A 25,288-nucleotide genomic window follows, 5' to 3' on the forward strand; every position below is an offset into this window, starting at 1 on the left:
CTACATTAATATGAAAGGTGTTGGGAGACAGCGACAGTTCCAAATAAAAGGTCCATGTTTTATTTAAACAAAAAAAGTCCATTTATAAAGACACTTTAAATACATTTGATGTAACATCAGAATGCATATCCTAAGAATATCGGCTGTGGTAAAATAAATTTATCAACACTTTAAAATATTGTAACATAAAAATAAAAAATATAACTGAAATCTATGGGGTGTTTAGTGTGACTCACAGGATCACCTCCAGCAAACCCCAACAGAGATCATGACAAAACATGCCTAATGTTAATGTCAGCACTGATGATGTGCAGCTGAAAAAATGGACTAATCGGATGACGTGACCTTAAAAAAGGTCTCTATACTCGTACAGTACACTAAACCACACACTGGAACCCCTACAGTGAGTGACACAGCATCCTAGCTGTACCTTAGCATTCAACACTGGTCCCCAGGAGAGCAAACGTGAGGGAGAGATTTCAGCATCAGTTATACACATTTAGAAAAAAAAATGATGCGATCGTAAAACGAAACGGTCACATTAAAAGAAAACATGATGAATCCCAAGCTTAAAAGGAGGCAAATATTCAAACCTATCAGTTTGGAGTTTGACCAGGCTCTGGGTGACTGTTAAACATAATACATTTACTGTACTACTGCATATTTTTTTTTTAGCTCATGGCAAAACAGTGCAAATCAACAGCGTTACATTCCTTTACTATTTACTGCTTCAAAGTAACAACCAGAAGGTATAGAGGGTTATTATTTATACATATATTTATATAGAATTGTTATTTTTTGCAACAGGTCACCGCTGTGCTTTACTAAACAGGGGACTAAGTGTTGGGAATACTGCACTCGAATAAAACCAAGTTATGAAGTAATACAAATACTTTTGTTCATTCATCTCTGGAGACTGAAGTGTTGTCATGGCAAGCACAGTATGTGATTAGATACACACCTAACATTTCACTCAGTTACAGCACGATACATTCCTTCTCATTTGAGCTCACACTTGGTTTTGGACGCAGACAACACAGCATTAACAAAGTTAGTAGACTCATCTGTACGTCTCAGTTTGGGCCAGTGCTGTGTTACATGCTGTGAAACAGGGACTTTAGAATTGGCTTCATTAACAGCTTCTAAGACATTTTGCTGACTTTGTGACAATGGGTAACCATGGTAACTAGATTTAGGGGCACTGCATTTACTCCACACTGTGATAAACCCAGTTAAGGGCCGAAAAGCAGGAAGAACCAGAAGGAACCAGTCACTGTAGCACTGTAGCTGTGCTTACAATAATCTGATTAGCAGGATTAACTTTCTTTTTTTTTTTATTTTACATGCGCAGAAAAGTGCAATTAATCATTGGGCATCTCCACTAAGATAAGAAAAATTAAGGAAAGTGAGGGAACAGTGCTTAGGCACGTCATGCTCACCAAGAGTGGAATCAAAGCAATGAAGATATTCTGTTAATCAGTTTAACGATAAAAAAAATTGGTTGCTGATCTGGAAGAGTCTGACAGACAGATACGGAGGCTATAAACCAGAGCTGTTCAGGTTTGGGATGGGGTAAAACTTAGATACTCGACTCTGGGTGGTGGGGTTAAGGCATTCAGATTCACCGCTCATCTTGAAGAAGACTTCCTGCTCCTGGAGCTTCCGTGTGAATTCCTCCTCCAGCGCCTGCAGGGGGCAGCAGATACACGCGGCTGAGTCTGGCCAGTGTCATTTAAATGAGCCCTCAACATGCCAGTCAAAGAGGAAATGGGTTTTTATAAATACCTTCTTTCTGGGTCTCAGCTTGTCTCTCCACTCCTTTATCTCTTGGCTGTGCTCCTCGTCCAGCTCCTTCAGCTTCTGGGTCTCGTGTTCAATCAGAAGGTGGCATTTCTCATTCTGGAAAACAAGACAAAAGCAAGTAAACAAAGACTTACCAGATCGAATAAAATTAGACTCTGTGTGTGTGTGTGTGTGTGTGTGTGTGTGTGTGTGTGTGTGTGTGTGCGTGTGCGTGTGCGTGTGCTTGTGCATGCGTGTGCGTATATTTGTGTGTGTGTGTGTGCTATTTGTGTGCTACATCTCCACCTGTAGCTGCTGGAGCTCCCTGATGTTTGAGTCACACTGCAACTGCAGATCCCTCATCTGGTTCTCGTGTTTCTGGTGTTGATGGAGCCTCTCGTTCTTCTGCCTCTTGTCCTCCTGTGAAGCAAACTGGTCCCACATATACAACACGTGACTGTAACAACCGTATCGACAAGTTTTCCCAAACACATTTTTGCTCATGATTTGGCAGCACGCTATTAATATACTGTACTTTCTTTCAATACTTCACTCAGCTTCTGTCTTTGGAAAAACAAAACAAGGTTTTTACTGTAATAAAAACTGGAATGTTACTGGCCTGAGGTCACATAGAGTAAGATGACAGACGACTGTGTCAACCAGACATGACGGTATGTTGTGAGTGCTGATTATGTTGATTAACTTGTTAAACTGTGTCAAGTAGAAGGTGAAAGCATACCTGTTTAATGCGCTCCCTCTCCTGCTCTGGGGTCACAGCTGCGGTGGCAGTGATGCGGAGGCTCTTCTTGTACATGGCCATGCGGGTCTTGGCATCGCTGCGCTGGATCTTGGGCAGACGAACCCTCTCCTGAGTCTGTTTGTTCTTCATCTCCTCCACCAGCCGCTGGTTGTAGCGCTGCATCTGCTCCATCTCCTGTAAAAGCACGTATGCACACATGGTTCGAGCCCAGCGGGTTCACGTTGACGAGACAGACTCATTCTCAATGAAAGCCTTTCTCCTTTCGTACCTTCTCGTGCCTCTTCAGCAGCTGGTGCCTCTGCAGGAAGTACTGGTCTTTAAGCTGCTGCTTCAGCTGCTGGTGCTTCTCCTGCAGTTGGCGCTCCTCCAACTCCCACATGGCTGCTTCTCGAGCTGAACACCACAAATGAGACATTATGTAAGACCACGTGTGCAAGTCAGCACACGTGAGTGTTCAGTGTGGCTACTGACGAATAGATGATGTCAACAAAACTTCCACCAGCTGTAACATGTCCTCTATTTGTTCCAGTCTCCTACCTCGCATCAGCTGCTGCTTGTGGTTGAGGCAATCCCTCTCGATAGTGGCGATCTCCACTTTATGCTGCTGGATGATTTTCTTGAGCGCTCCATCCAGGTCCTGCTGCTGCTTCTGTAGAAACTCCTGCTCCTGGGAGGCCAGAAAGAACAAGTGAGTGAGGAGCAGTCAGGGGGAGCCGTGGGGGGTTAGAGGGGACAGCGAGGAGTGAGGTGGGAAAGCACAGTGAAACCAAGTCTGTCTGAAATGAAATGATCTAGTCAAGTCATCCACTGCAAGTCCAGCACAACACATGGTACTAAGACGCCACGGCATCAACTGGAATCAGTAGAGAAGACACTCAGAGATCATGGATGACAACGATCCACAATGGAGGTGAAGAGAGAAAGAGAAACGTTAACAGCTCAGTGAAGATTCAGTTTTATGACGGAGCATGTGGCAAACTGTACATTATGTGGTGCTATTACTCACGTATATGATTAGAATAATTAACCTTGTAATCACACAGACATGACTTTATCAAACAAAGGCCTAGCTAATATAGGTATTATTAACCTAATTATAGTGTAGTGACTTTTATGTCCATGCTGTGAGGCAGCCGTCTGTATTTAGACACTGGTTCACAGAGAAACACATGGATCCAGACAGAAGGAAACCAGCACATACACCTCCAGGACAGACCATAGAGCATGTTTACTGCCAGATTCAGTTTAGGCTGATACAAATATAATTGCCAGATAAAATACACAGACTAGATGTACAACAATTGTGGACTGGTGGAGGAGAAATACAAAGCAGGAGAGAGAAAAGAAGAGGCTCACTGCACAAACACAGTGATGACGACATTCAGCAAAGAAGAAGAACAACAACAGGCTGCCCATGCTTACATGTGTCGCTCGTACAGCAAACTGAACTAGCACAACCCATCTGAACTCAACACATCTAAGTATAGGGCAGAGACAGAGAGAAACGGTTGGGGGGGGGGGGGGGGACTTACATCCTGCATCTGAGCGTTGAAGAGAGCGCATGAGGACAACTGAAAAGACTGTATCATAACCTGGGCCACTGCCTGCGGAGGAGAGCACACAGCGCACTCGTCCTGATCAGGAACAGCCAACACACAGCAGGCAGGCGGTTCTCTCACACACACACACACACACACACACACACACACACACACACACACACACACACACACACACACACACACACACACACACACACACACACACACACACACACGCCGAGTCCCCCTGCGTTATGTATGAGATGGAGCTTATTAAAAACTTTAAGCCGCACAACATAATCCTGGTTAGAGGCAAGTAAGTTAATTGGTTATTATTGCTTTTCTCGTCTTCTCATGCTTGAATGCAGGTTCTAATTCCAGCACTTGGGTTGAATCCTGCTGCAGAAAGGGGCGGTTTAATGCTTTTCATGCTAATGGCTCAGAGAGTGTTAATGTTCTAGACGTTACCTTTCAAAGAATCCAAAGCTTTTGTTCATTGTTCACACGTCTTAGAGTCGTATGATTCATAAAAGCCTATTATTATAACAAAAACAACAAACTGTCGCTAGGCTGCTGGTTGAACACTAACTTTAAATCAGTGGCCAACTCAGTGCAAACTTGGGAAATTTTGGATGGGAGAACACTTCATTTCAAGAACTGTCAGAACTTTACGACAGGTTGAAATGCAGAGTCATCACAGACACAGCAACCATTTTGGTCTGTGTGCACACAAATGAGTAACAGTGATGAATAAGGAGATAGAGAGAAGGAGAGAGAGAGAGAAGGAGAGAGAGAGAGAGAGAACAGAGGAGTCTCGCAATCTTTCAGAGTGTGCGTCAGCAGGTGATGGTTTACCTCTGCCGTCAGAACCAGCGTTAGGTCCTCCGTTAAGCGTTTCATGAGCTCTTTTCTCACATGTTTGGGTGACTGGCCAACTTCCTGTTTGATCTACAGCACAGCATAGGTGCACAAACGGGTTGATGCTTCGTATTCTGGAGAGTCTGATGAAGCCCACATGCATGGCCCACTTTGAGAGGGAAGTTAACAAGCCACCACCTGATTTAAAGTCAGCATGCCCAGATCCCACACCCTCCTCCTTCCAAGTACTCTTGTTAATTAGCCGTTTTTTAACTGTAGGAGTTAGAGTCGAAGCTTTTGATTCAACAACTACATGGCAATGTTAGTCTCAAGAGAGCTCCCTCCGTATTAGTCAGCAATCACTGAAGTCCCACAGCCTGCAAGATCCTCTTTAAATTAGAAGACAAAGTAACTGATTTGGAATAATTAGCAAATTACAACATTAAAAGTGCTGCAGCTTTTAGACTCCTCCCAGATTATTCACTGCAGAGGAAAGCTCATAAGTAAACTATCTCCCTAGTTTCCCTATTTGAAAAACTACAAATGATATTTATTAGTTACAGCATAATAAAACTTTCCATATCAGTTACTTTGGTATATATTCTGGTAATGTTTCCCCAGGATTAGCCCAACACCACTAATAGACATCATGGCCACCTCATGACCAACGAACCTCACACACTCTCATACAAATGACATGTTAGTTAAAAACATTACATATCAAAGAAATCGCACAATACTGGAAAAACATGAAAGTACACATTTGTAAATAGGCCATAGTTTATATTTATGCTGCTAAGAAACTGCAGGACGAAGCGAAATGATATGAAGCCAACCAGCAGCACAATTCTGTATTTCATTTGTCCACACAGCAGATTGTGAGCAGCACAACCGCCACCAAAGTGCATTGTAGATGCCAATCAGCAGGAAAAACAAGCTGCATAGAGCAAATCACACCAACTGTAAACATGAAATACAGCACTTAAGGCCAGAAGCAGAAACACAGTAGAGCTTCACAAAGACAAGCACACATTCATAATCAGGTGTCATACTTAGCCCCTTTTTGACGTTTTATAAATAGTCCCCTGAGAACAACACACACACACCCAGTTGCACAGCGATGCCTATGAGACAACCAGAAGCCTCTGGGTTTGATCAGCAACGAAAACAAAACACAGAGGCAGTAGCTTCTAGCAGACCATGCACACACAGGAATAAGCAGATTAGAACATGACACAGCAAAACAGGCCCCCAGCTGAGCTGTGAAGGACATGCACCATCAACAGCGTGTGTCCACCGCATGCAGGCGTGTACGAGCCGCAGCTGAAGCTAACGCTAACGCTAACGGTGGGTCCATGCAGTAAGAGTCATGCACAGGTGTACCTCCTTCTTCCGGTTCTTCATCATGTTCTGGAACTTGGAGAGCTCCTTGTCCTGCTCCCCTTTGATGCGCTTGGCCTCGTCTCTGAGTCGACTGGTGTGATCCTGCTCCAGCCGCTCGATGGTCTGCTTCTGCTTCTTCTCAAGATTCTCCACCTCTTGGTCGTACTGGCGCTTCTTAGCCTGCACGGATAGAGTCATAGATGACATGTTTGTTAATATGTGATTAATGCAGATTTTATCTTTGCTTAACAAGACCATGTGCTTCACAGGAGAAACTCTAAATGATAAATAATAAACCAGTGTTTGACTAAATCCCAGTGCAAAATCACTTTTGAAATGGAGCAGCATGTTTCCTAGGAGTTGACCTAATAAAACTCCTCACACTACTGTGGTACAAAGAAAGAAAGCACAGACTCACTGTAGTTTCCTGTTCAAAGCGCCTGAAGATCTGCTCTCTCTGCTGCTGCAGCTTGTTGCTGAGCTGCTGCTGAGCTCTTTGCTCCTCTTTCTGCAGGAGGCGCAGCTCTCTCAACTCCTGCCGCCTGAGGAAACCACACCAGAGAAGCGAGGGTGCAACTGTGTTTACAAGACTCATACTGTTCAGTGATGATGTTTTATGTTTCATATTAATGAGCGCTCCTGTTTAATATAATATAACACTACTGATTTGCTTTGATAATTTTGGGCTCAACATTTCAGTAGTTGTTAGAGTGAAACCTGGTAACTTTACTGATTACAAACAAAGCTCCCTGTCTCATGTCTTTAAAAGGCTGCATGCTGGTCAGTCATCACAGGAGATAACCCATCTGGCATTTGTAAAAAGCTGTGGGAGTTGTGAAGTGAGCGGGAACTATTTAAGGCACTTGTGTTAAATAGGCCGTGTCCCACATTTAGAGCGAGTGAGGAAGGCACGCACCTCAGGAACCTCATCTCATCGCTCTTGGTGTCGTTGTCTGTGACGATTTTCGACGTCGTCACGCTGACCTCCACACCATCCACCATGAACTTCCGCGTCTTCTTCAGAGTTTTCTTCTGCCGTTTTGCCTCCTACCGATGGGGGCGGTTTGCGATCGTTATTAAAAATGAAATCGATCACTAAGTTTGAAAGTGGGACGCGGATACGTTACCTGCATGGACAGGGAGCCCCCTTCTTTGCTCTTGGACAGGAAGCTTGAGATGGACAGATTGAGGTCAACACTGTTTGTATCAGCAGCAGAACTGCTTCCAGAGTCAGACTCCACATCAGGCTTCATCGCTGCAGGACTCCCTTGCTCCGTCTTGGTTTCTGAATCAACTTCACTCTCTGGGACGGACACAGCATCCTGGGAAGTGCTCTCATCTGCAGTAGTAGCTTTCTCCTCAGCTTCCTTCACAGGGACATCCTCTGATGGGACCACCTCTTCTGAAACTTCAATGATGTCATTGCTTTTATTACTGACTCCATTTATTGATTCGGTCGTGGTCTGTTCCTCCTCTTTGTGATCTTTTCTGTTCTCAACATCTTGTTCAGGCAGCTCTGCTTCTTCATAAGCATCAGCCTCAGGCTTCTCCTGTGCGTCAATTTCTACGATCTCCTTCTCTAATAAAACCTCATCGGAGGACTTATCTACAAGTGGCTGGGAGTCTATTGAATTAGATTCTATATTCTCCTTCTCTATATTCACATCAGAGCCATTAGATGCATCTTCTATCCTGTCTACTGTGACTTTGTGCTGAGGGATCTCCCCTTTAGCGTCTGTATTTTTCTCTGTTACCTGCATCACGTCTCCTGTAGATTCTGTTTTTTCTAGATTATCTTCAGGTTGCAATTCTTCTGTACCTGCTACTTTTTCGTCTTCTGCCTTTTCCTCCTTAGATTCCATTTCAGATTCTGCTATTTCATTTTGTTCTTCATCTGCTTTCTCGCTTAGCTTCTCTTCTGTTCCTCCGCCATCTGTGACAATATCCCCTGCTATATCTGTAACATCTTCTGACTGGAGCGTTACTGGTTGTGCAGGAATCTCTTCAGCTTTGGCGTCTTCTTTAGATTCCGCTTGATCTTGTGAGAAATCCTTGGCTGGTTCTACAGGCCCAGAGGCTAGATCCTCATTACTTGCATCAGAAATCTCATTGAGTTTCTCCTCCTCAGTCCTGTCCACTTCACTTGTTCCAAGTCCCTCATCTGAGAGCTTATCACTAGTCCGGTCTTCAACAGGTTCAGCTTCTGTCTTTTCTGTAACAGATTCCAACGTGGACGGAGTTGGCGGGACTTTGTCGTCCTCTGAGCTGGCCACACTGGCATCAGATGGCGCTCGCTTATGACCAGGAACAGCCTAAATCGACCATTAGATGATAATTAAATGCTAATTTGCCATTTGCTGCACAATGTATGTAACTACTGGATCCTACACATAAAGATTAAACTGCATACCACAGGTGTATCAGGCTCATCCTCCTCTTCCTCCTCTTTGCTGTCCTCCAGCTCCTCTGTGACTTCAGCCTTGGCCTCAGCTATAAGCTCTCGAAGGGGTTTGCTATCAGTGACACTCGTGACAAAAGGATGCTGCACAGATAGAGAGGGACACGTGAGAACTCCAAAAAAATGAGATGTTACAAGTTGTTAGAAAGTATCAAAAATATAGGAACGAACCAACAGGCAACAAACAAAAAAAAGGAAATGACACTATAAGGAATTTAGAGAATTTAACTGTGCACACATTTGTCTAGTTATATTGTAAGCTGCATAGTGAGATAACATTAGTGGGTGGGTGGAATAGGGCATCTTACCTGTAGAAGCTGAGCTGTGCTCCACCTATTGTCCACATTCTTATCTAGTGCTCTCCGTAAAAAGTCACTGAATTCCGGGGACCTTTCAGGAATGAATAAGAAAAGAATTACTAAGTGTCCCTTGGACCTTCAGTGGGGAATACATTTGCATAATTCGCTCCCCTGTGGACGTTAGGCTAAGCAAGAACGATTCACCACACTTTCCCACGTTAGAGAGTCAACACATCCTTATCGCTAATCTGGAAACACTCCACCGCCACCTCTCCAGTTATCACCAGTTCACCATCTCACCAGCGAGAGGGATGCATGAGTGTGGGCGGCTCGGACTTGGCTATTTTCAGCAGCACTCTCATGGGATTCATCTCGTGGTTGGGGGGCTCAATCTGTGCCATCTCTATCAGGGTGACCCCAAGGGACCAGATGTCGGCCTTGGCGTCGTACGGGCGGTCCTTGGATGTCTCACACATGACCACCTCTGGGGCCATCCTGCCAAATGAGATGTCAGCATTAATTACACTTTAGAGCTGTGCATCCAAATGTGTTGCTTCATATTGTTATGGTCTCCAAAGGTTAACTCCCTTATTTATCCAAAGGATGAAATGCTAGAATCTGTAACTCATTCATTTTACCAACAAAGGCTGAGGTCAACCAACACTGAAACACATCTAAAACTGCCAAATCCAGTCTCCAACATTTTGTGAGGATTATTAGAGCTTGCATAGAAAGTAGAATTCACACATGTTAACTAAGACTATTATCAAGATGAAGAGGGTGAATGCCTTCTCATGTCCCAGCTGCATGACTCACCAATATGGAGTGCCGATGAAAGAATCTCTTCTCTGTAAAGTCTTGGTATTTTTGGCAGACACCCCAAAGTCAGCTGAAAGCAGAAATGAATTATGATCGAATCAAACTAAAATGTCTGATGAGCAATGAAGACACTGGATCATGACTATATTTCTATATAAATATAATATATCCTAGTTTTCTATTTGTTTTACCTGACCTTCTTTAACCTTTCAAAAGTTCATCTCATAAGTATAAAGCAATGCCTTGACTCCACTTTTATCAACTTCCAGTTAATCACCTGTGAGAATTTCAGACTGCTTTTTTATGCATCATTTGAGGCAAAGAGACAAATCTATCATTAAGTCCCTAGTGACTGCTCAGTGATTATTGTTTTCCCTCTGCCTACAGAACATGAATCACCAGAGCTACTGTATGGATGCTACAGCAGCTTGAATACGTTTACTTCCGGAATATTATGTAACCAATTCAATGCCCCACCACCGCCGCTTAGTACCACTTATTTTTGTAACATTCTGAAAGACTCAATTCACTTATGCTGTACGTGCATACAGTCCTGCCCCCAAAGTCTCATAGCTCAGCTGGTGACCAGAGCACTGATGGCAAAGGGATAAATGATTCACTTAATTAGCTTTTTAAGCCTATTAGTGTTGGCCCTGCAAAAAATGTTTAGAGCGGTCACCAAGGACACATGGCTAAGAAAAAAGTCATCCATGAGTCACAAATTGCTCTGCTTAGATAAATCAAGTCTCTTATTTCGTGTTTAATGGAGGATAAGCAAAATCTTTTCCTTTGTGCCGAATAATCCTTGATCCTCAGTGAAACACCATGATGAGCGGCAGCAGCCAAAGATGAGAAGATTTTACCCAGTTTCACATCTCCTTCCAAGGAGAGGAGAATGTTTCCAGCTTTCAAGTCTCTGTGGATTATCTTGTTCTCATGGAGGTAAGACAAGGCCTCCAAGGTCTGCTTACACACCGCACGGATCTGAGGCTCTGTCAGAGGCCTCTCCAGTTCTGTGGATAAACACGCACACAGTTCTTACAGTAAATCACATTTTCCAGATAATATGTTGCTGCTGGAGCGTTTCTAGTGAGCTTCAGCAAAAAGAAAGGGCCATTTGGACGTATTAACATCAAATGTGATGGTCTGATGGTTTCCGATAGCAACCGAAAAATAAAACTCCACCCTTACACCAGCTGGCAAGTATGACTGGACAAATATGGGGAAGAATTTTGTTTAGGTGAGTCAGACCACACAGCTGAATGCATCAACATCATTAACAGTTGAGTGAGAAAAAAAGTGCTATTGTGCTTCTGAGAAGGATGTAAAAAAAGAAAGCACGGGCATTAGACGTGGACCAGCCACTCCTTGAAATGTGATCTTTAATAACCGCACAGTTGGAAAAGCCTTTTTAACCAGGGAGATGGAAAAGTCATCCCACATGGAGGTTTCTGGATGGAATAAGAGTTGGCACTCGAGATGGAGCAATGAAAAGCTTTAGTTTTTCTGTTTCCTTCAATGAATTAGGGACTTACCCAACATGATGGCATCCACCGCCCCACCTGCACAGAACTCGATAAGAATCTGGAATGGTGGGACAAAGAACAGTAATTACTATAACTACTTAGGTAGTTAATTAAGGTGATATTTATAGAGAAATATCAGCATCACCACTTTATAGATTATGATCGGAACACTGCAGGAAGACAATGCCTGTCTTATTGTTTCAGCCCTTTTTGAACAGTAACAGATTCTGGCTGAAATTGAAAAAAATGGCCTGATATCTTTTCTGCACAAAGTCGTCATGAATGGTCAACTTCTGTCTTTAAGAGTCTCTGACTCACATCCAGGATATTTCACCACACATTCTGATGAAAAATGGTTTCCTCATCAATACAAAATCTTGTGTGGAGAACTGACATTGTACCTTATGGCACAAGACATTTGTCTTGTTAAATATCATAATATCACAACATGGCTTGTGAGGGGCCATATTGTGAGAAAGTAAGACCATTATCTCTTCGCTTCATCACTCAGTTAATTGCGTCTAGACGATATGCCTTAAAGCTTCAATTTGAACAGATAATCTAATAACCAGCAGAGATGCTTTTAATACAGTAATCAGTTGTCTACAGTCAAGTCTGACATTACCGGATTCACCAGTTCACACAGCACAACATCAGGTTGCTTAATGCAGCTACTGAGACGTAAATCTGACCATGTCCTGACCTCAGTTGTAAAGGCTTTAATGTACCTGACCACCACTTCATCTATATTGGCTTTGCCAGCACATTACTTAACAGTTCATGGTATCAGATGTTCAAAAAAAATCGATCAAAACAACCGGGCACCACCGTCCATTCAGAAGCTCAGACGAGGAGGAAAGCGGTTGCTTCTGTGATGTACAACAACCATTGTTTTGCAGGAATGTCACTTAAAGTCCAGATTCTGACTAGTGTGCACAAATTCATTCATTTGGCTCACATGCATGAACGCATGTTCTCTGTTTTTCAAAGAATCATATTTCTTTGATTATTCCGTGGTGGGAAAAAGAATGATTATACATTAACGCCTAACACATGCAGAGCAGAGGCAGTTACACATCCATTGTGCTGTTTAAAGCCTGGGGCCGGAGGGACAACCTGCATGCAGCTCTGAATAATTCACAGGCACTTTCTCCAGCCACCAAAACCACTCCATTATCTTCCCATAGATGTGGCTCGTCCACAAGGGATGGCCACATGACACCACCTGCCAGGAACTAATTGCTCTGGGGCCTCTTACTGCACACAGAACGAGATCTACTGACCGCCCTGTGAAATGGCATAACTCTCTGCTCACAGTTATAAAAAAATGGGTTTGAGGATCTCACGTCTGCACTACGTCACCATATTAACGTTTGGCACCAGCAGGAGGCCACGAGTTAGGCCAGTGTGGACTGTAATGTTTTATTTTGTAGATTATGACCTGTGATAGTTCAGGGGGCAGACATTCCTATTGCGGAGCACGCAGTCCTGACCTCTAGCTGCATCACATGGCTGCTTTTTAACTCATGAAACGCAGGCGCAGAGAACAAATGCACGACTATTACCCTTTAATAGAGTGATGTAAGGGTCCTTTGAGAACCGGAATAACAAACAGTAGCTTGTGATGCATTGGTGTCTCCATGCGTTAGCGGTTTACCGCCTCTGTGTCTCTTTGGCTTTCAATCAACAGCATCGCATGAGAAAAAAAAGACTTCTCTCAGTCAGGCTCTCACCACTTACCCAGAGTTTGCCTTCGAAATAGAAGGCGTCCAGCAGTTTGACGATGTGATGGTGGTTGCAGGAGGCCAGAATGTCAATCTCTACCATGTAGTCCTCCAACTCATCCTCTGTTTTCGTGTCAATAACCTTGGCAGCCGCAAGGGTCCCATTCTGCTTGTTCTGAGCCTGAAAGCAAAGCAGAATGAGAAACTATGAAGTGCTGTATATTCTGACAACACAAAATGTGGATTATATGAACTAGGAATGTTCTTTAGAATATTGATGGGCAATTTACTGAACCTTTAGACAACTGTGTGTTGATACCTGAAACGCAGTGTTACTTAGTAGAGCTGTAGGTGACCGATCATTTCTATAAACAAGTTTCACAGCAAATTTCTGCTAATGCATTGTTACAGTATTTGATAAAGGAAATGTCTGTAAAAAAAAAAAAACAACCCAACTGACAAAAACTGTACAGTTCAGCACGTTTTTGTCAGACCGACTCTAGCAGCGCTAATCATGAAACTGCTTACTTCCTCCTCTTCCTTTTCTACCTCAACGCCTGTCTTCGCTTTCAGTTTGGTACCTGCTGAAAGATGAAACACTAGGCCTGATGCCAAGTATACAGTATACAGACATCTGATTAACTTTAATTAGGCTCATCAAAAATCCACGCTATGATTTAACCACGGACAGAAGAAGTTATTGTAGGGCCAGTATTGTTGATGGATACGGACACAATCTGTGGGAGTTAAGGAAAAAGAAATGGGAGGGAGTGTTAGGAGCAACTGCAGCCGCGTGTGTCAGACCCTATATTTACACAGTCCTGACCTGACACACTCCCTGCCTCTTTCCCTTTGTGCTGGCTCACGCCTTTCTAGCACTCACTCATACGCTTGGTGATCTGGTTGTTAATTCCACCACGGGCAGTTCATCAACACTATGTCAGATTTGTTGAAATGAAATCTTTTGCAGCCAATCATTAGAACATATGACACAGACTCTATATATACAGTATATATATATAGTATAGTACAAGTATATAAATACATAAGGGTGTGGACCTTCCCTTTTCACACATTGGTGGAAATCTGTGTCACCCTGCCCAGATGATGCAACCGCCAAAAGCCTGCGAAATAACTGACGATCTGTGTTGTGTGAGTTAATTGTGACCTCTTCTTTCAAGCAGTATTGTGTTAGTAGTTGGTAATTACTGTATTTAGAACTCCCTTGTTTTCAGTGCATAAACATATTAAAGGTCACCTGACTGGTAAGACTCGTTTCCACTTGGCCTTACGCTTGCTTCTAGCATTCTGTGGTGTGGAGTTCGTGGTCGACTCAGTGTCTGTAAGCTGCCCAGGTCCTGTGTTTGCAAAACAAATGCGTCTCTGTGCTAAACTGTGGTTATGGGTTGTTTCTGTGGTCTCACCAAACATGATGCTGGGCATTAAGGCCAAACAACTTCCTTGAGCGTGTGTGTGTGTGTGTGTGTGTGTGTGTGTGTGTGTGTGTGTGTGTGTGTGTGTGTGTGTGTGTGTGTGTGTGTGTGTGTGTGTGTGTGTGTGTGCGTGCACTGGGACACGACCTTGGGAACACTGGGAACCTGTGAACACTGTCTTACTAGTTGTTAATAATCCTTTTCACTGTAAAATGTCTAACTCCCAGTTCCTATGAAATGGGCTTACTGTGTAACCCTTTCTAGGTTAGTGTGCAGCAACAATGGCTTCATTAAGATCACTGCTTTTGTATTTCTTCTCAGTGTTTAAAACACCTTAATGCTCCAGACCAGTAAGCTGCTACCGTACATGCAGCTGATAAGCAATTAATAACAGGCTCATAAATAGCAGAACCTGGATGCAACTTATCCACCATGGGCTCCACATCTATCTACAGCTCAGCTTTAAAAGGCAATGACTGTTCTCTGGCTTTCACCACAGATGACCTAATCAGATAATAGGACTTGGAAAATGTGAATTAAACGTGGATATTACCATTTCCTGGCAATTAGCTGCATTATATGATCACAAAAGTTCCTGTAAGCAGCATTACAGACGCGAGCAGACAGAAAGCGAAATAAAAGGCTGATTAAGAGGTTAAACTACGTACAAAGCAGAATTTCATTCAGCTCCCAGGGTTTTAATAGCAGCATTTCTCACCTGATAACTGAATTTTACCTGATAAGAAAGTAAAGCTTTAATCTTAAACCACATACATTTAACGTAATATCAGCTCAAACTAAATAATGACATAACCTTAAGTGCTACATCACTTATGCTGAGATTACAGGCAGTACTATGAGTATCTAGATATGTAAAGTAGTCTAACACCACAAACTGCAGGTGTGGACATAAAGCAACAGCTCTCTGGCATTCCATTAAAACTGCCCAGCTCAACAAAAAAAACAACAAAAAAACTTTGCATTTACTGCCAACCTGCTCATCAGTTTCGATTCACTACAAACAGCCTAAACATCCGTTCACCTGTTACCGTGTGTGGCACAAACAAAGTACTTTGAAGTCACAAATCATCGTCACACAGGGCTACTGTGTGGCTTAGTACTGTGCACCTTCTTACAGACAATCCAGTTTTCCCTTTCTGAAGTGTATTCTGTAGAAACCACACCTTCAGCCAGAGGCAACTCAACGTTACACCACAGACTTATTCATAACCTGGCACACATATGTAATAACAGCTGGCTAGTTGTGCAAGATTAACCTAGCACATTTGCTTACAGCTGCAGTCAGGGTGCACAGTGGACTGTCAAAGCATTTGCTGCTAAGGGGCTTTTTGAATAGCGAGGGTCCAGTGGCCTACACAGTGTGGCCTGCATGGGGGGCTGCTGTCAGAGCTGTGGATCGGCATTATAACGGGCATGAAGCAGCATGACACGGACACGGACGTGGATGTTAAGAACTGGGGTTAGTACACGCTAAGGCGGATGTACTGTAGTACACTAGTTACCTTATACACTTTCCCAAACGCCCCATCTCCCAGCTCCCCGATGATCTCCCAGATCTCCTCCGGGTTCACGTCTCTGTGCACGTGCTCGTACTGCTTCTTCTTCTTGTCCGGCCCCAACTTGAAAATCTTCCGAAAATTGAAGAAAGACATCGTGTCGGGGGAGAACTACGGCGCTGTGGATGCGGCGTCTTCGGTTATTTCCGCCACGAAAATACAGCGGTTCCTCCCGACGCAGAGCCCCAAATGGCTAACGAAGTAACGGCATTCAGGCGCTCAGTCGAGGCAGATTGTCAAATGTCGCGGCCATTTGGGTACGATAATGGCAATTACAACTCCCCTCGGCGGCTTTTAACCACAATCACATCATAGCTAGTTAGCAGAGCTCACAGGACGCTGGTCGGGAGGAGGTGAGGGATACGGAGAAGAGTTCGCTGCTCCGCACAGGCGCGCGTTTCCGCTTTAAATGACTGATCAGACCCAGGAAGACAAATACAGACCGTATCATCGCGTATAGCAAGGCGTTTACATCATTTAGTCAACGAGAGCGAGATCAAAGGAACAACGAAAAGACCTCACGCTTCGGTTGGCTGGGCACACAGAAGTTTGTGGACCAGCATCAAGCTAGCTCTCGTCATCTCCCCGTATTTCCGTTACGTACCTTCAAAATAAAACGGCTAAAAGATCGCTACTAATAAACACGTACATATCAAGGCATAAATGATTAAAGACAGACTTTAAATTTTAACAAACAAACCCATGTTGCTATATTAACATCATTCTACTGATTTGTTGGCATTTGTTGAAAATGTTTTCCTGAATTCCTGCGATAAAACCGGAAACTGACGATATGTACATTGCCCTGTTTGCTGCTAACTTAGCTAAGGAGTTATGCTGTATCACATGTAGCTACTGTAACAGCAGCGGATGTTTAACTGTGACGAGATTGGCGTTAATGCGAAGGCAGACCGTGTGTCTTTTACAACGGAGGCTGATTTTAATTACTTCCGCTCTTAGCTTGTCTCTCATCAGGAACTTGACTGAGATATCTGTTTCCTGGATCTCCTCGGCAGGACGTGCTCAGCGGCTCAGCCCATCGTTTCTACCGCGCATGGTTCTTGTCGTCACGATGAAGAAGAAAAAAGTTGTTTATTATCGTTGCTGTCTTTAATTCTTCCATTTGAATTATTTTAAAGTAATGTTCAGGTTTAGGATTATTTGATGAATAAAGCGAGCACAAAGGTGTTAGCATGCACCGTATCATTTTCCTCCAATGTATACAATAAACGCATTTAATAGTGTGTTGCGTTCAATAGCCTTGCTTAGTGTAAAGACGTTGCTAATTGACAGTATATGTATATATGTATATGTATGTATGTATATGTATGCATGTATGTATGTATATGTATGTATGTATATGTATGTATATATATAGTAAAATTATATTTGAAGACACACATGTACACACATACAGTACACACACATACACATATTCTCCATGTAAATAAAAAACTATGCTATAAGTAAAAGGCAAGGGAAAAGCAAAGGAGAAGGTTGTACTGTTAGAGAACTGCCATGTGATTAAACTGATCACGTTTCTCTCACCCTTCCTTTTAACATTTAACTTTGTGTACCTGCATTTTTTTTTTCATTTGCTGAGCCCGTTGAATAAAGAGACAGAAGCTGCTGTGGTGAGGTCTGCAGATCTCAAACAGAGCAAATAGCAGAATTCAAATTAAGATATAAGTATAATATTTGTTTAGCTGAAGTATGACTTTTCTTAATTGTGATTAGGCAATGAATGTGACAATAACAAATCACTATTAAAAGCACTACGTGACAACATAATTTCCTTCCTGTTCAGACCTTTAGCTCAGTGAAGACTCTGTCATCCAGGTGAGGTTGTCTGAACCATTCAGACCTGCTGTTAGGTGTAAACTGCTGATATGCTGCCAACTGCTGGCTGCTTCTTGTCTGCTCAGTTTGTCAGGATCTTTTTCTCACGCATTTATAACCAGAGTTGCCGCGTCACTCATGCATTGTGGTTTGTCCAACTCTCTGTTAGCCTTTTAATGCACCAGATGACGGCGCCAAACAAATGACTGTGACGTCACGTCAAACGCTGAAATAAGAGATGGTCTTGTCGTTGTGTAAGCAATGGCGCCTATTTAAACCGGGGACAATACCTGCAGCTAAACTTATATCTTAGGAAACGTTCAGTTCGGGTTTTTTTCAGAATTTTCCAAACAGGTGATTCATTATTACCGTGAGGTTCTGACGTCAGGTGCCGGTCTGTCTGTAGCTTTGTACAGGTGACCTGTTTGATTCCACTTCCTGCTAGTCTGCAACATTAAAATATTCATGTTGTATCCACCTTTACTCGTATCTGAACAGTTAATTTAAAAGCTAAAAGTGTAAGAAATCTCTTTTAGATAATGGGCCTTTTTTAGCTTAAACAACCAGAACCAGCGAACGGTCCTCTCGGCCTTCTCACAAAAGATGAACCTGCTTCGATCTCATGGCTTAAAATGGCCAAACACAGGCTTGTGAAGCAGTGTAACATGGGTCTGATCTTGTTTTCAGGGACATCTGACTGAAATAAAGGCAGCCAACCTGAGGTTTTTATTATATATAAACATACACAGGTGAGTTCAAATTTGAGGTTTTTCATATGAAATATTTGACTTTTTTGCTTTTTAATATGATTCAATCTCAAGAAATGTCTTATGTAACAGATCTGTGGAAAATCCGAGGTGCTGCATTAACAGCTCAGTTCATCAGTGACTCACCTCACATGTGATCAAACTAATTAGAAAAGACAATGATGCAGAAATGTGTTCAGGCTCTGCAGGGAGTTAATGTAAATTATGATCTAGCATCCCCAGGTAGAGCCGGAAATGGAATTAAAAGTATTACTTCCTATGAAGTTGTAAGTCTAATGAAGGTTTGTCATCTTCAAGATAGATCGACAGACTTAAATCTCTTGTTTATAGGTGAGCACAAATGACTCAGATGTTAACATGCGTTAATGCCAGGTTATATACTGTAGAATGGTTTTAATCAAACTGCCGCGTCTTTTCAGTCTTATGCTTGCTTGTGCATCTTCTCTTTCTCCCAGTAAGGTTGCCATGCTATCACTCGTCTTTTCTCTCTCGTTGAATTGGTGGAATATTGCTACTGTATGTGGTTGAATTGTTGAACTTTTCTTTCTGCCGGGCTACTGTGCCCTTTTATTTTGCCTCTGTGCCACATTGACATCCGTTCACTGGCCCAAATCTGATGTGACCACTTGTCCGTTTGCCCACCTGTCCACCAATCGCCATCTCCCCTCAACATCACAGTAAGTTTAGTGATGGCTGATTTTAGGTGGTCGCTGTGCCAAAGCATTTTCAGTTGACCAACTTAGCGTGCTTTAGTCTAAGCTGGATCCGTGGTCCGTTTACCGGTAATCTTCACACTGCAAAGAACATTTGGATTTTGATTGGCTGCCCTACTGTGACCTGTCTCTTCCCTTTACGTTGTCTCTCATGGCTGACATACTATTGTCATTTTGTTAAATCAGTTCTTGCTTAAGAATTGAGAGCTACATAATTTAAGTTGTGTTTTTTAGAGAGAGGTTGCTGTGCCTTCCTTAACATGTTTCAGTGTCTATGTCTGTCTTGGTTTCCATCCTTTTATTTAAGCCTATCCTTGGTTATTGTGCCTTCAGGCCAAGGCTTATTGTGACATTTCTCCTCTGTTACTGTCACAAATGCGTTTTGTCTCTAAGCGGGTGAAATGATTAGTATTTCTATAATAGCAGGTTGATTTATACTCTTTCTTTCTCATGCTTTTTGGCAACATTGAATGTGTGTTGGTGGCAGCTCATAACTGGGGAGTGTGTGTTTGGTTGTAATGTACAGTATTCTGTGCTTTGATACTGTAAGTTGGTTTGTTGGCGCTGGTCACTAGAGTGTGCACTTGTCTGGCATGGGTTAGTCTAGTAAACTGTACTGTCAGGCTTAGACTTTATTTGCAGTCTTGACTATCTATTAATTGCATAACCACACAACATTATAAACTCTTTCATACATCATTAACATATGCAACAAACCAGCAGCAAAGGAAAGGTACTAACCCACTCTATTGTACTCCACAGTAAAATCAATCAAATCATAAATTCTGACTAACGTTTTTTATTATTTATTTTTCTTATCTGTGTAGGCTCATTTTCTAGTCATCTACACATTATGTTATCTGAATTCATGAATGTATTTTAAAAAATCAGCTGACTTATTGTGATTATACTTTCCAACAGGGATTTACTAGTTACTATTACTGTACAGTATGTGTTGTGTTGCACATCACCTAATGCAATATCAACCAGTTGAGTCAAAGTATTGGTGCTTTTAAGCAGTTAAAATTTTTCTACCAATAAAATTTTCAATGTTGTGTTTTTAAAAATGCGTTTTCAAAAGATTCAGCTTAGCTCTCTTGTGCGCTCTCAGATTTTATATTCCTTATTCCCTCTGCCCTCTGTTTTACACACCATGGTGTATTGAAGTCCCGTCTTTAATCCATTTGGAACAATGGATGTTCAGAGGTGAGTGACATTTTCAACAATTCTACATCTGAGGAATCTTTGCCTTGTCTCTTGTTAGGTGTTTTTTTTATCTTGTTGCCATTATTACCATTGATGTTGGTTTGTTGGTTTGTGTTTTATTACCATGTTTGCTCCTGTCACACGCGGAACGTGATGCTGTTTAATAGGACTTTTTATTTCTCCTCCACCAGGTGGGAGCATTTACCATACGAGCCCTTTAGACTTTCCACTGCACCATTAAAATCCACGATACTGATACGTGGAGTTGGACTATTGTTAAAGATAAAGGGATAAATTATTTTACAAATGCATTTAAAAAATGTTTGCATCAGCACATTTGTTATAATACACATCCCATAACATTTTGATACAAATATTAAAATGACTGTCCAAAACTTTTTGCGGTCTATGAAGGAGCCACTGTTGGGGAGTTGCAGGCTGGAGAAGAGAAGCGGCTCGCGGAGCTCGTCTCGTGCGCGTTGAGCCCGCTGAGGCGGGGCGGCCCGACGCTCGCTGCCCTCCCTGCCCTCCTCTGTCCAGCCCAGCCCCTCTCCCCCCGGAGGGAGGAGTGCGCTGATTAAACGCCAGCTTTATTGCGTTGTCATGTTTCACAAGACGTCCAGAAGCTCCCAGACCGACGGACAACGTCCTCTTTTTTTTGTTTCTGCGTTTCCCGACTTCTTTTCATCCTTAACTTCTCGGCGTCTCGTAAAGACATCACACTAATGCTGTTTGATGTTGTGTAACGCTTTCATGGGTGAACATCGTTCGCACTGTTTTATAGTTTTGGTGCACGTCTTGTTTTGTCCGTAAAGATGCAGCTGCGCGCGGTGCTTGACGTTAATGTTGTGGATGTGCAGAAGAGGCGGAATCCATCCAAACACTATGTAAGTCGTTTCTTTTGCTCTTAAGCTGTATTTAATTGCACACATACGCGTTTTACTTCAGCAGATCTAAGTTTTCCGGTATAGATCAACCATAGCTCTGATGGACCGATTTAGTAATAATTAAGTTCTGATTTTCCATGGATTCCTGAATCTTACTGACTCCCTACAGTATCTAGCGCCACCAACAGGTATTTTGATTTGTATTTGCAAAAACACTAATAAGGAAACGTGCATATTTTGAAAAGCCTGTTAACTAGGTCAAAGAGTCAGTTTACTCGCATTTTCTGTGCTAGGATGTGCCCGTCTGACTTGATACTGTGTGAAGTGAATGAATGTGCTACTGTACAGGAACACCTAATGAAAAACTGCAGCAGAACATAAATATGAACTAGTTCACATTTTTATGAGGAATTACAATGATTCCATCACCCCACTTTACCTGAACTGAAGTGAAATATCTACTGGACTAAGATCAGATGGCCATTAAGGGATTGCTTTTATTGTCCCTGAGGATTTGGGGAAACTCTGCTATCACCTAAGCAATGCTGACATCGTTCCCTTTCCCAAGATTCCCTGTCTCCTGATAACCTCACATTGTCATGGTAGTTTTTTCTCTCAGTACCTTTTGTTTATCACAGTTTACAGAGCAGCTTTTAATGATTATCAGAGGGACTGTGTGAAAACAAACATACCACTTGCTACAGGATGCAAGAAACAGTCTGTGTTTTTAGCTGTGTCCAATGTAAGTTGTACTGTATATGAACAATAAGCAAACAAATTTTCAGACCTTTCCAGGCTTTCGAAATAAAGTCTGGAAAGATAAGTATACGAAATAATCATTACCTACCTTTTGACAACTAGTTATTGTTCATACATCCAGTGCTCTTTTTAGGAGCAAAGGGATTTATTGACATGGAGGATTTTGAGTGAGTTGTGAGCAACACCTTGTTTAGTCCAATATCTATCTTTTGGTTCCATCTAAGAGCAACAGGATTTGTTGTCTGGAAAATGCCTCTCAGTTGAGGATTCGTTCTGGTCAAAGTACAGTTACATAAAACCACTACTATTGTTGTTTTTACTTTGGACCAGTCTAGGTGTTGTCTTGGTGACTTTAGTAATTGGAACGTATGTGAAGCAAGATATGCCTCAGCTGGAATGAGAAAATCAATTAGTCCGTCAGGTACAATTGGCTAAATTAATCTGGGAGTTGAGATCAATGCATCATCCATCTCCTGTTGAGGCAGTCTCCCAGAGGCCACTAGGACCAGGGTATAGATTTTCCCTTGGGATTGAAGCCGGAGGTGAGGTTGGAGTGGGAAGTCCCCATGAGGTTAAAAGAGGAGGGAGAAAAAAATGTCATTATCTATGCGCTAAGCAATTGAAAATGCTTATCCGGTTGAAGGAAAGAAGCAACCCTTTGTCTTTTGTCCCCATGCTTGAGTGTGACTTCCTTCCAGCGACTCATGGCAGTAGAGCCAGTGAGCGCATGGCAACTGATCCTTGTTTACATACATTGCCAGAGGGATCATTTCAAACGAGCTGGAACCCACTTCAGTCTTAGTACAGTTTACATTTAAAATATGTGTCTGTCAGCAATATTTGACCACCACCCTCTGTAATTTAATGCAGATGCGCACACATACAGTCATTAATGTGCTTTCATTTCTGCCGTTTACTCTTCACAGTTTCTTTCCAGATACTTAACAAGTAGAGAACTTGCATAAAGTTGCTGAGGGATTAGTACCAGGACCAGGGATGCAGGCTGCATCCATCAAACTCAGTTACCATGAGCATCACTTAAAAATGCACATTGCAGAGGAAAACCATTTGAAAATCAGCACATTATTATGGGTTAATCAAAGGTACCAACAGGAACACGGCTTGTGGTATTTTTCTGTTGTATTTTGAACTCACACACTCAGCGGTGTTGTTTACTAAATTCAGACTGTTTGGTCATGCTGTACTGTCTGTATTTAATTAGCGAGCTGCTGGAGTACTTGTTATTCCTTGCTGTCCTTTCTTTCTGTAATGAACTGTGTGCAGAATGAAGACTGCGTTTCAAACTGCATAGCAATGCATGTCCTTGCAGATTGCCGCCACATGTGTAAACGCTGCTTTTGTGCCATGTGCCGAGATGTAATTGTATGTGGTTCAGAAATCTGGCTCTAAAACTTGTGGCATGCAGAATTGTTTGAACTCCTTATTGTAGGGTCAAATATAGATTGTATTTTGGGAAATTTTCCGGCAACAGTGTTCCATTTTGTAAATAACTGGTATTTGACTGGGAAATTATAATGCAATTCTAGCTTCTGTGTGGCTGAATGGGTGACTTTTAGTGTATTATGGAAGCGTTAACTGAATGGATTTAGTCATGATAAAAGAAACTTGAAAGCCTCACATTGCACCCTGATGGCTTTACTTCAATCTGTCTGAAGCAGAGAGACAATAATGAGTTTATTTGACCTTTGATGACCTCTTGAAGTAAAGTCAGGAAGGAATGCACTTATGTCATTAGAACTCCAGCTGAAGCACTGCTGTGGTGTCCTTGACTGTGTTTGTAATGGACCTTTTGTTTGTTCTTTTCTCACTAGGTGTATCTTGTCAACGTCACCTACTCTGATTCCACTTCACATGCCATCTACAGGAGATACAGCAAATTCTTTGACCTACAGGTAGGGCAGAACAACAAAATACATGTTTAAATGTAAATAAAGTGCTGTTCAAAAGCAGCCTGGCTTTAAATTGTGTGTTTCGCTCATGTTGCCGCATTAAGCTCTGAGGTCAGTTTGACCTTTTGCTCGCGTCTGTCTATTCAGTTGCTGGGAAGCAGCTCAGTGAAAGGTCTCATTTAAGACTCCTGGAGCCTGCATGGAAATGGGGGAAATCCACTCAGCAGATGCAGGAAGAAAACATGAGCTCAGTCAATGCAGATCAGAGTGTGGGGTTAAGATATGGATTTCTTTTTTTTTTTTTTTTTTTTTAGGAATCCAGTCACCTTAACCTTGCGTTTTAGCCACACACAGTTGACCCAAGTAATGGCACAGCTGGTACAAAGCTTGCACGCGTTCTCAGACCACTTGTGAAAGGTGGTCTCTGGCTGTTCTCTGATGACCCTCTCAGCCAGCAATGCGGCCGAGGTGGTGGGCTGGACAGTGTGAAGGCAGCAGAGGAAACCCTTTGTTCTCTGGTCTCCTGCTAATAGCCAGGGAATTTCTGTACTGATCTGTTTGATGGAAACTGAGCTCCTCTACTGTCTTTGTAAACATTAGTCTTGTCTACAGATCCCTGCTGCCAGGGTGCATTTGTCTGGCCACGTTAATCTGAGAAAACCTTGCAGCTGTCCACACAATGGTGGGAAATGTGTGCTTTTATTTTTGATTGTAGGTGAAAGATACCTTTTTGTTTGTATTGAACTGAGAAATGCAAGTGTCTTCTTAGGATGAAGTTGCCATGGTACAATTACTGAATAATTGATTACAAACTTTTTGTGGAGACCAGTGAGATTTACATTTAGCTTTTAACAGAAAAGAGGTTTAGTTTTGGAAATCCATGGACCATTCCCACAGCACAGTTTGATGTAATGAGGAGGAAGTTGTGGTCAGGAAAGGATTGGGGGTTGGGTTAATGCCTTGCATCTAAAGACTAAAAGGAAGATGCTTTGGAGTTGAAGATAACACTGCTATTTTGCTAGTTCTGTTACAGAGCATGCCTTTTTC

The 25,288-nt window shown here is 42.5% G+C and overlaps 2 protein-coding genes across 10 annotated transcripts in view; one reads left to right on the forward strand and one right to left on the reverse strand.

Annotated features, from left to right (window-relative positions):
* Window positions 1-46: 46 nt before the first annotated feature.
* slka (STE20-like kinase a) lies at window positions 47-16,736 on the reverse strand. 3 transcript variants are annotated; one of them, XM_029175122.3, is made up of 19 exons: window positions 16,107-16,736; window positions 13,167-13,331; window positions 11,436-11,484; window positions 10,764-10,913; window positions 9,898-9,970; window positions 9,382-9,576; window positions 9,091-9,172; window positions 8,735-8,866; window positions 7,452-8,636; window positions 7,241-7,371; window positions 6,743-6,866; window positions 6,325-6,504; window positions 4,075-4,146; window positions 3,080-3,209; window positions 2,811-2,935; window positions 2,522-2,716; window positions 2,089-2,214; window positions 1,786-1,899; window positions 47-1,686 (listed from the first exon to the last, which is right to left on the reverse strand). In XM_029175122.3, exons 1-19 carry the CDS (start codon window positions 16,254-16,256, stop codon window positions 1,540-1,542), a joined length of 3,525 nt encoding a protein of 1,174 aa, XP_029030955.1. In that variant the 5' UTR covers window positions 16,257-16,736; the 3' UTR covers window positions 47-1,539. The 3 variants fall into 3 exon arrangements, with proteins under 3 accessions (XP_029030955.1, XP_029030954.1, XP_029030956.1); XM_029175121.3 differs by lacking the exon at window positions 4,075-4,146 and adding an exon at window positions 4,939-5,031; XM_029175123.2 differs by lacking the exon at window positions 4,075-4,146 and having other exon boundaries at window positions 16,107-16,735.
* Window positions 16,737-18,204: 1,468 nt separating this feature from the next.
* sh3pxd2ab (SH3 and PX domains 2Ab) overlaps window positions 18,205-25,288 on the forward strand; it is a 42,173-nt gene continuing 35,089 nt past the window's right edge. For 2 of the 7 annotated variants that reach the window (XM_055502497.1, XM_055502496.1), the window contains exons 1-3: window positions 18,206-18,353; window positions 18,687-18,748; window positions 24,164-24,244. Coding sequence is in view for 5 of the 7 variants with exons in the window: in XM_055502493.1 (XP_055358468.1) it covers window positions 21,501-21,572; window positions 24,164-24,244 (153 nt within the window). In the remaining 2 variants the exon portion in view is untranslated. Of the gene's footprint in view, window positions 18,354-18,686; window positions 18,749-20,666; window positions 20,686-20,731; window positions 21,573-24,163; window positions 24,245-25,288 lie in introns of those variants that run through there. The other 5 variants (XM_055502493.1, XM_055502494.1, XM_055502495.1 and 2 more) reach the window with 5 other exon arrangements.

The sequence above is a fragment of the Betta splendens genome, chromosome 15 (genome assembly GCF_900634795.4).
Source record: "Betta splendens chromosome 15, fBetSpl5.4, whole genome shotgun sequence".
Lineage (NCBI taxonomy): Eukaryota > Metazoa > Chordata > Actinopteri > Anabantiformes > Osphronemidae > Betta > Betta splendens.